The sequence below is a fragment of the Saccostrea echinata genome, unplaced genomic scaffold, assembly GCF_033153115.1.
Source record: "Saccostrea echinata isolate AGI-Se365-2 ecotype Australia unplaced genomic scaffold, CSIRO_AGI_Sech_v1 ptg000054l, whole genome shotgun sequence".
NCBI lineage: Eukaryota > Metazoa > Mollusca > Bivalvia > Ostreida > Ostreidae > Saccostrea > Saccostrea echinata.
Window position 1 is genome coordinate 57,775,934 of NW_026889803.1, and position 11,732 is coordinate 57,787,665.

The 11,732-nt window shown below is 32.7% G+C and overlaps 2 protein-coding genes across 2 annotated transcripts; one reads left to right on the top strand and one right to left on the bottom strand.

Moving 5' to 3' along the window:
• Positions 1–724: 724 nt before the first annotated feature.
• On the top strand, positions 725–3,471 carry LOC133205045 (toll-like receptor 3). Its single transcript, XM_061340788.1, has one exon. It carries the CDS (start codon positions 725–727, stop codon positions 3,323–3,325), a length of 2,601 nt encoding a protein of 866 aa, XP_061196772.1. The 3' UTR covers positions 3,326–3,471.
• A 4,958-nt stretch (positions 3,472–8,429) lies between these two features.
• LOC133206064 (slit homolog 3 protein-like) lies at positions 8,430–10,844 on the bottom strand. The gene is made up of 2 exons (XM_061341991.1): positions 8,829–10,844; positions 8,430–8,680 (listed from the first exon to the last, which is right to left on the bottom strand). The coding sequence occupies exons 1-2, from the start codon at positions 10,830–10,832 to the stop codon at positions 8,540–8,542; spliced, it is 2,145 nt and encodes a 714-aa protein (XP_061197975.1). The 5' UTR covers positions 10,833–10,844; the 3' UTR covers positions 8,430–8,539.
• Positions 10,845–11,732: the final 888 nt, after the last annotated feature.

Sequence of the window (11,732 nt, forward strand, 5' to 3'; positions counted from 1 at the left end):
CAATTTTCGACGTCTAAAAAATGAACCCCTGTCATAATTCGATGGGGGTCATTCGTCTTTACACTGGGCGACTTATAAGCTGGTCAGTTTTCCAATTAATTCTTGATATTTTTATAATAAAACATCGCCTGTACCTTATAACACTCATGTATGATTTTTTGTACGATCGATTTTTATACACAATTTTTTTAAAATGTGCATGCACTGCTATTTTTATTTAACCTACTTTCTTTATCATTTCTTTATAATCAACCATATGTCACATCGGTCTGTTACGCTGTGTATTTGGTTGTAATTGATTACAAAAAGAATTTGAGAGGCTTGCATTGGGATATCTAGTGCTGTACCCTAAAGTTCTTTTAATTTGTACATTTTTATCTGAATGTGCATGCACTGCTATTTTTATTTAACCTACTTTCTTTATCATTTCTTTATAATCAACCATATGTCACATCGGTCTGTTAAACGCTGTGTATTTGGTAGTAATTGATTACAGAAAGATTTTGAGAGACTTGCATTTGGATATCTAGTGCTGTACCCTAAAGATCTTTTAATTTTTATCTTTAAAAGGACTTTTTTCCAATCTCGATGTGTAAGTTGACAAAAATCTTTTCTTGCATGGACATAACATTCAGTAGAACATAATATTGGTCAATGTAATACTTGTAAGCAAATCTCGTTTGTAAGAGTTTTATTTATTTATTTTTTGACAGAACTCTTGACAATGAACTTTGAACTAACACTTATCTTCGGACAAATTTTGTTTGTCATTGGACATCCGTGTCCATTGCCTTGTTCTTGCAAAAAGACGCATGTTGACTGCCATGGAAAGAAACTTCAAGGTATACCACATAATATTCCCATGTCCTCTGAACGCCTTATTCTTAGCCAAAATCATGTAGAAAAAATTAGTCAAAAGCACTTTTCTGTGTTACCAAACCTTGTTGAATTACAGCTACAAAATAACAAAATTAGGTCGATTCCGGCTAACACGTTTTCGGGGGAATGTTTTCCAAATATTCAGAGTATTCGACTGGAAAATAATAGAATAAATAGCATTGAACCAAGTGCATTTTCCAATTTATCTGCACTTGTAAATATAACTTTGACAAACAACAAACTGATTCAATTGCATTCCACTGCTTTTCAAGGCACTTCTTTGACGTTTTTGCATCTTGGAAGTAATGAGCTCATTGAAATCCCAAACCTTCAAATAGATAGTCTTCAAGTATTAATATTAGAGGGAAATAACATACAAAATTGCATTTTCCCAAATGTCTTTGAAACTATGTTCAACTTGACAAGAATTGGTCTGAGCAACAACAAAATTCAACACCTGGAAAGAAATGGATTTGCTAGTTTAAAATATTGTAACGTACGCAAATTAGAACTTGCAAGAAACAATATAACTAGAATTTCAAATGAAAGTTTTTTGCCACTTTCAACATTGCAATCCCTCAGACTTGGGTGGAATCCATTGACGGATGTAGAATTATCTAATGCTCTATCCAGCTTGCACAATGCACCCTTAGTCTCTCTTAGCATCCCTGAAATTCATTTGAACGGACACATGCCATTCTCCTCATTGCAGATATTGGAAACTTTGAACGTGTCGACACTTGATATGAGTTTTAATGAAATTAATAATGTTCCTATCCTGGCTTTCCAAGCATTGACACAATTAAGAACTTTAGACATCAGCAACTGTGGGATTCGATATATCCATGAGAACGCTTTCAGTGGCCTACAAAATCTTAATAACCTTCTACTAAACAATAATTATGTGCAAAGAGTGCCGCAGAATCTTCCAAAGAATTTACTTTATCTTTACATGACTGGAAATCAAATTGACGTTTTAAAAAGCAACTCTTTCTCGAATTTAGGACGATTAAGACGTCTTCATTTGGGAAACAACAAAATTTTGACACTGTACGGAGGAGCCTTTTCTGGTCTTAGAAATTTAGAGGAATTACAGCTTTACGGAAACCGCATCAACACACTTCCAAAGCGCTTATTCGCACCATTCACTCGTCTAACAAAATTAGAGCTTCAACAAAACAATCTGAAAATGATTCAAAACTCAACAGAAACATTTTCCACGATGACTTCATTGAAAAATCTAAATTTAGCTGATAATGGCTGTTCCTCTCTTCCTTTGACGTTGTTTTCAAATGTAAATAAATCTTTGCAGAAGCTGGAGTTTAAAGGAAATCAACTCGGTAAAATTTTACTAGGTGATATCGATAATAAATTATTTCGTGGTTTAAAACAATTAAATTTTCTTGATTTGTCTAATAATCAAATACATGACCTACCTCCCAGAGTATTTAGAGACTTGAAGAATCTTAAAACCTTACTACTGAGAGAAAACTGGATACCTGGATGGGAAAAAGATGTATTTAAGCAGTGCATTTCTCTTCATTTCTTGGATCTTTCAAATAACGTGATTGCAGTTTTAAATGAAGAAGCCATGGAAGGAATTCGATCTTTAAAGAATGTTAACTTCACAAATAATCCCTTTGCATGTATGTGCGATCTGCTGTGGTTTCGAAAGTGGATTAATAGCACCAGCACAAATGTGTTAAACGTGGAAAACTATCAATGCAATTCTCCTTTAGAATGGAAAGGCAGGTCACTGCTCTCGTTTGATGAAACCCAAATTGATTGTTCACTCGTCTCTCAGTCAACTGCTATTATAATCGCTCTTGCTGTTTGCACAGTAACTTCTGTAAATGCTTTCATAATTCATTGTTATAGGTATTACATTATGTATTTCTGGTATAGGATGAAGAAGCACTTCCGAAAACAGTTTTTGAGAAGGCACAGGGACTACAATGAAATAATAAATATGACCATGGAAATTGATGCATTCATTGTTTATTCGGACACACCTGAAGATAACAAATGGATCCAGGAGAACCTTTTGCCTGACTTTGATATAGGAACTGAAGATGACAATTACCATGGGGCTTACAAGATATACTATGATGAACGTGACACGCTTGGAAATGATTTCAAATTAAAAAGATTTATGGATATCATGGAGAAGAGCAGAAAAATCATCATCGTGATAACAAAAAAGAAGAAAACATCGCAATTGGATGACATTTTGATCTTGGAAACCCTTACATTAAAAAGAAATTCAGTCAAAGATATAATCATTATAACAGTAAATGAAATTTCATTAGCAGATGTACCACGACTTCTTCACTCCAAGTTCATAATAGGAGATCATGTTGAATGGAGAGGCGATGAAATTTATAAAAAGGTTTTCAAGAAGAAGATGAAGGAAAAGTTAGGAAAACCGCTCGAAGAGACTGAATGAGATACAGCTTGAAAAAACTATTTAATTCGAAGTGTATTGAGCCTAATGACATTTGTCGATTAAATGGAGCTTGCATTTCTCAGAGCTTGCATTGTCGACTCCTTATTTGTTTTGTGCTATTTGAGAAAAGATGGCGATTTCTTTTAATGTTAAGTTTTGATTTGTTCTGTTATTCATCCCATATCACGTTCCTTTCTAACCTTTAATCATTTAACATAAATTTATGCCAAGCAATATATTTTGAATTTCATTATTACTGAATGATGCGCTCTTGGATTGCACTCAGTCATATTTGTATCATATTAAAGGTGGAATTCACTTGTGTAATAAACAACGTTCTATTCTTCTGGTTATTCTTTACAAGTACTATTTTCCTGGTCGGAGCTTCTTTTCATCCATATCATTGAAAATTTAAAAAAAATAGTTTTATTAGTTTCTCAGCAGGTGTCAATAAAGAAAATTCAAACTGATTTTTGAAATGGTTTCCATTGTAATCTTTCATTTTTATATTTTGGACAAACAACAAAAAATTATGTTCTTCTTCGACCTCCTGCGTATCACACTGAACATCTCTCACTAGTAATTCCCGGGGAAGGCCTTATAACTTCCCTTTTCAATATTTGATGTGCAGAAATTCAGAGTTTAGTTATACTTTTCCTCTGATCAAAATTATATCGATCAGATAGTGAAAAAGTGCTCTCTTCCAAAGTTATTTTTTAATGTAACTTAAGTTCTTAGTTTGCAATTGTTGTGCTGCTCATTTTCTTTATGGCATGCATTTATAAAATAATGTTTTATAATAATTGATGGATTCTTTCTACATAAATAGGGACTTTCTTTTGATGGGTCAATATTTTTGAGTTCAGATAACTGGCCTAACATTGTTTGAGCTGACTTGGATGCAAGCCATTACGATTTATCTTGAAGGAAAAGGCTCTTCGACACTGAATATGTTTCCTTGAGTAAAGATTGTTTCAAGTCTAAACCAATAATTCAACATGCCTTTAATAATTTAATAATACAATGGAAATTCAGAGATTTAGAACTGCAAAAATCAGTCGACTTTCTATGCACACCAAGAATAACCTTGTATTTAAATACAGCTAACAAGTTATCGATGGTCTGTAATCTACTGCCACAAGCTCTTTTTCCGTTTGTTTTTGTCTACCAAGAGTCACCACGACCGGACAGGGTCCGAGTTAAAATCAGGTCCGTAGGAAGCAGTTTCAGTTTTTTGGAGGGGGGGGGGGCACAACCAAGCATTTTCAGTTGGGGGGGGGGGCAATATCAACTACCAAAAATTCTTTGACAAGCCGTAAAAATCATAGACTACTTGTAATTAAACAAACGAACAAAAAGGACCCTTTCGATTTGTGTATTATAATTACTATTGATTACGCAAACCACTCTTAAACGCATTTTCGTGACTTACATGGAAGCGAAAAGAGTTACGCCTCAAGAACGTCCACAGGACAAATATGTTGAACTCCTAAATGTTGCGTAAAATATTCATTAGTTGAGTAAATTTATCAATCTAACATTCATATTGACCGTTTGGATTAGCACATTTTGACATATTATTAATTCTGTAATTGATGAAATTAGACATAGAATTTAACCCCTCGAAAAACGCATAAATTTTATTTGTGCAGGTCATTTTAGACTCTGGGCATTTTTGTTGAACATGTTATCCATTAATTCGCTACTAAGCATGCAGTGTGATATAAACCTTATTGAAATACTTCAAATCTATAAGAAAAGCACATTAATTTTTATATTCATATGCACGTTTTTAATTTCTTGCCTTTACTTTACTTGAAACTATCTCTTTCTTTTTCTTGCTACCATTGAATGAAAAATCGTTAATAACGTCACAAACGACATGGATTGTTCTTGTTCATATGAAAAATGAAGACTGTTTACACTTTACCCAGGAAAATGTGCGAGGACTGCTTAAAAAATGTAACTTAAAATATCTTTAATTTGCGCCGTAAAATTCTATATTTTGCGTGGCATCTATTGATATGTTATTTTTTTTATTCATTATTTATTTATTTATTTATTTATTTATTATTTTATATGTAATCGGGTAGTTTTATTCAAAACATAATGATTCATACCAAGAAGGTTTTTAGAGGTCTAAGTTTGTCTTGCTCCCACTTTGTATTGTTTCATAGGACTTGTAGCTTGAATACTGTTATCTTCATATTCCATGAAAAACATAATTATCTATTATTTACAAACAATCGTTAAATATACATAGGTTTCCAAAAGTCATTCTGCATGTAAGGCGATTTGCGTCTGTATTCCCTTGTTGTACATGTAATAATCGTTGAATTCAAATGTCAGGTGAGTTTCATTGCCAAAGGCAAAAGACACCAATGTTCAAGCGAATTGTAAAATAAAATAAACCTTTGTTGGCAATTTCAATGCCTTAGAGATGTTGCTCGTTTTCCTTATCCTTAAAGCTCACAAAACGTTCTGAACATTTATTGTTGTAGTTATTTTTATTTTTTAATGAGTAATTTTTGAATTTCTAGTCAACAATTACATAATACGTGACAACAAATTACAAAGGTACCAATTTCAAGTTATGAGGTAAAATTAAAAAAACAAACAAACAAATTGAATTTATTTCTTCTTGTGAGTATGCATATGCCTTAGACATTTTTCTTAATGTCTTATTTTTGGATTTTTTAAAAATAAAACAATGAAAAAAATTATTTGCATTTCTTTTTTTCCGCTGTCCGTTAAATATCGTATCGTAGATTGACCTGAACTACGTGCTAAAAATAATATGTAAACATGTTGTAGGCCAACATGCTTTGCTATTCATTCAACGATTGGACAATTATACATGGTAGGTAATTTCATTTATAAAACAAGATAATTGCAGCGGCTTATAACCTTTGAATGACCAAGAACACATGATTTGAATTTAAATCACAATAACATTAGTATGTGGTCAACATATTAAAAAAGAAATACATGTATTACTTAGATTAAAACTACATAAAAATGATTTTTAAAATTAATTTTAAATTTTTACCCTCGTACAAACACTTGATATGATACAGAAAAATAAGCAATTTATTCAGGAACATAAAAAATATATTGCACATTTATAAAAAACAACAAGAAAGATAAAATACTACATGCATACATGTGTATATGCAGTAGTATAAAAGTTATAAGGGAAAGAGAAAGTTGTGGAACATGTTTTGTTTCAATAATTAATTTACTTCCAATCCATATGTCTCCGAGAAGTTCTTCAATGTTGATAGTAATGCAAAATAATCTAATATAATAGTTAACGACCTTTCAATTCCATCCTATGAACTTGAAATGCTTTAGAAAATAATAGAAGCATCATCCATCCACTGTCATAACATACTCGTTAACTCGCACCCTCAATAGACAACCTTATACATTTTGTCTTAATTTTTCTAATCAGTAAAAAGGAACTCCTATACAAGGTAAGAAAATGTATAGGAATAAAGGGTCATCTTCTCTATAACTTCTTATAGAATATCACACTGGGAATATACTAGGTAATTCCTTTTTGAATAACAAACGTCTTAATATACTAAAAAAAAAGATTTGCAGCTTAAAATTGATATTCCAAAATAAAAAAAAAAATCAAGATGTGTTTGTGAAACACTGATGCCCCCGTATGGCTGATTCTAGAGAACGTAAAAGTTTTCAAATGCAAGTCAAACTCCAAGGACAAGAGATCAAATATGTTACACCCCCCCCCCCCCCCCCCAAGGACTCGTCTTAGTGAATATACCTGTGAAAGCCCAAGCACCAACCATTGAAAATTTGTTGGAAGGTTAAAGTTTTTCAAATGACGGTCAAACTCCAAGGTCAAATTAAAGGTATTATATTCCCATGGCTATTTTTTCAAAAGTAGGTCAAACTCTAAGGTCAAGGTCAAAAGGTCAATTTAAAGGAAGGTCTTGTCACAGGAAATACTTGGGAAATATTATGGCCTTAGTATTAACTGTTCAAAATTTATAAGCAAGGTTAGAGTTTTTAAAAAGAGGGTCAAACTCAAGGGGTCAAGTTCAAAAGATCAAAAATATTTATATCCTTGGAAAGGTCATGTCATAATGAATACACATGTGAAGTATGAAAGCCCTAGCACCAACTCCTCAAAATTATGATCAAGGTTAAATTTTGGTAATTTTTTTTCTTCAATAGTTGGCCAAATTCAAAGGTTAAGCTCATGAGGTCAAATATGTTGGTACCCAAAGAAAGGCATTGTCACAGGGAATGCATTTGTAAAATACAAAAACCATATCCAACCAATCAAAAGGCATGGGCAAGGTTAAAGTATTTATGGACAAACAGACTAACGGACGGACAGGGCAAAAACATATATACCTTCGAATCTTCTATTACGGGGGCATAAATAAATGAATGAATAAATAAATAAATAAATAAATAAAATTATATGAATTGATGTCACTTTAGAAATATTTGGAATCGGGAAGCAGAAAGAGATCATGTTTATCATCGATTCTGCTTGGTATTATATCATTTTAACTACTCCAATCAATCTACCGTTAATACATATATATGGTAACCATCTTTCTTAGTTTGCTTATATTTTTTTTGGGATGTCAAATCGATTTTTTTTTTGCATCTATGGATAAACAATTTCTAGACAGCATTTAAGAGAAAATAGGATACCAGACTTTAAGATAATTGCAGCGGTATTCCGGTTTATAAAATTTCTATTTTGCATGATTTCAGGAAAAAAGTTGACACAGTAGCATTCTTCATTAACACATTCATTTGTTAAAGAAAAGTAACGCATTGTATCCCATGGACCTCCCTTTAAGCATCCAACATCTTGCCATTATATAAAAGTCAATGTTCTTTAAACAGGACAGCTGTGCATCTCTGAAGCATACTATGTGAGCGGGTTACCCAACTCTTCCTTAATCCTTTCCTTAAAAACTCTATTGCAATTTATATTATTGTGTTTCCACTCAACTTGATCACCTATCCTGCATATAGTATGAAGAAGGCGCGGTACATCTGCAAATGAAATTTTCCCCACTGTTACAATAATAATGTGATCAACTGAAGATCCTTGTAACCATAAAGCCACTGAAATCAAAAAATGTATGGGAGGGTACGACTTTAAATTTTTCGTTACCACTAAAATGATTTTTCTGCTTTTCTCCATGACCTCCGTCATTGTTTCTAAAGCATCTGCATTTCCCAATGTGTCACGTTCCTGATAATAAATCTTATATTCACCATGGTAATCATCGTCTTCAGTTCCCCTATCAAAGTCTGGCATAAAATTTGTTTCGATCCATTTCTTATCCTCATCGGATGATTCTGAATAAATAAGGCAAGCATCAAAGTCTTTATTTATGATTTCTTCGTAGTTTCCATGTTTCCTTGCGAACCATTTTTTCACACAATACCGTAGAAATATAATATTAAATCGATTTTGATAGATTATGAAAGCACTTATAATACTTACTACTAATACACCAGAAGCAATTCCTACAGCTGCTGAAACGGGCACAAGAGAACATTCAATTTTAGTTTCATCAAAAGAAAGCAAGAATTTGCTTTTCCATTCAACTGGAGAATTACATTTATATTTTTCAACGTTTATCACTTTTATATTTGTGTTCTTGATCCACCTCCGAAACCAACGCAAATCACAAATGCACGCAAAGGGATTGTTTGTAAAGTTGACAGACTTTAATGATCCTAAATTCTTCATATCTTCTTCGTTGATGATTGTTATCATATTATTTGACAAATCCAAAGAAGAAAGAGAAATGGAATTGGAAAAAAGGGTCACTCCCCATCCAGATATCCAGTTATCTTGTAAAAGCAAGGTATGGAGATTCTTCATGTCTCTGAAGATGTTAGAGGGGAAGGAATGAATTTGATTGCTTGATATATCAAGAGATTGTAGTTGTTTTAATCCCAAAAATAAATTTCCTCCGAAGTCATTTATTAAATATTTTCCAAGCTGATTTCCTCGAAGATTTAACTTCTGCAGCGATTTCAAATTTGAGAACAGTGTTGAAGGAAGAGAGGAACAGCCATTATCAGCTAAATTTAGATATTTCAATGACGTCATCATGGCAAATGTTTTAGTGGAGTTTTGTATTGTTTTTAATTTGTTTTGTTGAAGATCTAATTGAATGAGACGAGTAAACGGAGCAAATAAACGGCTAGGAAGAGTATTAATGCGGTTTCCTTGCAGCTGTATTTCTTCTAATTTGTTTAGACCTAAAAAGGCTCCTTCAAACAGTGTCAGAATTTTGTTGTTTCCTAAATGAAGACGTCTTAAAGATCTTAAATCTGAGAACGAATTATTTCTTAAAACATTTATTTGATTTCCAGCCATGTAAAGATATAGCAAATTCTTTGGAATATTCTTAGGCACAGACTGTATATAGTTATTGCTCAATTTAAGATTATTAAGATTTTTGAGATTACTGAAGGCGTTTTCATGAATATAACGAATTCCACAATTGCTCAAATCTAAATTGTTTAATTTTGTCAGTGTTTTTAACCCTTCAGATGGAATATTATTGATTTCATTAAAACTCATATCTAGAGTTGATAAGTTCACATCGTCTAGCAACTTCAGCGAGACAGACGGAATGAGTCCGTTTAACTGTACACTTGAGATGCTAAGAGAGGACAAGGGAGCATTTAACAACCCGGATAACGCATTATATAGTTCACTGTCAGTTAATGGATTCCAACCAATTGTAAGAGATCGTAGCTTTGACAAAGGTAATAAACTTTCATTTGAAATTCTGGATATATTATTTCGGGCAAGTTTTAGTGTACGTATTTTACAATGATCAAGACTGATAAAAGCGTCTTTGGACAATTCTTGTATTTTGTTGTTGCTCATTCCGATTGTCGTCAAATTGGACATGGTCGCAAACTCAGTTGGAAAGGTACAGTTCTGTATTTTATTTCCCTCCAATATTATATCATTAAGACCATCAAGTCCTTGTAAATTTGGTATTGTAGTAAGATGATTACTTCCCAAATGTAAAAACTGTAAAGGAGTACCACGAAATGTGTTAGGATGTATCTGAACTAATTTGTTATTTGTCAACGTCGTATTAACAAGTACTGATAAATTGTAGAATGCACTATCTTCAGTTACATTTATCTTATTATTTTCCAATCGGATTGTCTGAATATTTGGAATGCAGACACCCGTGAACGTTTCGGAAAAAATTGATTCGATTTTGTTATTCTGTAATTGTAATTCCACAAGGTTTGTTAAAACACAGAAGTCACCCTTTCTGATATTCTGAATACGGTTATGATCAAGAAGCAGCATTTTTGTGGAAGGAGGTAGATTTTTCGGAATTCGTTCTAGTTTTTTCCCACTGCAGTTGACAACAGCTTTGTGACAAAAACAAGGTGCGGGACATTGCTTTCCTGTTACGACTAGCAGGTGTCCTAATGCGACGCATGCGTATAAGAGTCTTGTGCACATGTTGGGAGACCCTGGTTAAATGAAGTAAATTGACGTTAAATTTCAAGTTTGCTTCTTTCTAAGGATAATTTGGCGAGTATATGCATTCTTTTGACATTATGGCATTGAAAAAAAAATCATCTTGTTCTTGCACACTTACCTTTGAGGAACATAATTCAGACCGATTTAATCCAATATCAAGTTCCATTTATATACTAAATAAAAACATTTTGTAACATGGGAAAGAAGATGGGCACAAAAGCGGGTCGAATGCCTATTTATTAAACTTCGCTTGCGGAGTTAAATTCCAACCTGATTTACCTGTGTGTTATGTTTTTTAAAGCTACGTACAAGAACGATGACATGTTTCGTACGAGGATATATAAATTCTGTAGATATTAAATTGAATATTAAACTGTACTTTAGTTACGTAAACCTGCATAATTATTTTTTGAAGTGAAGTATTCATTAGCAGTGACTGCATAACAGCAGTAATGGTGCGAGTACCCGAAATACCAATTTTATACTATCCATTAGAAATTCATCAGACTTGGCTTTCATAGAGGTGATAAGTCTACATCTGTAGCAAAGCGTTGTCCTGAACCATTACAAAATTCATAGAAAATAAAAAGTTGTGTAGAGCAGATATCAAAAGTAAAATAAATGGATGTTGAAGAGGTCTCTGTAACCTTCAAGCCACGCCCCTTTTTTCTTAATCGTAATCCCACGAAAGAAATTAATTTCATTCAAATTAGCCAGATTCAATTCATATAAATTATATTTATCCGAATCCAAAAATTCGCAAAGATTATGCCAGTACAAACATGGTTACGCTCTATATTGTATTTCCAAAAGTTCCTAAAAGATTGAAATTCAAAATAGCTATAACCAATTTATAATCGTGAGAAACTTTACCTTGAA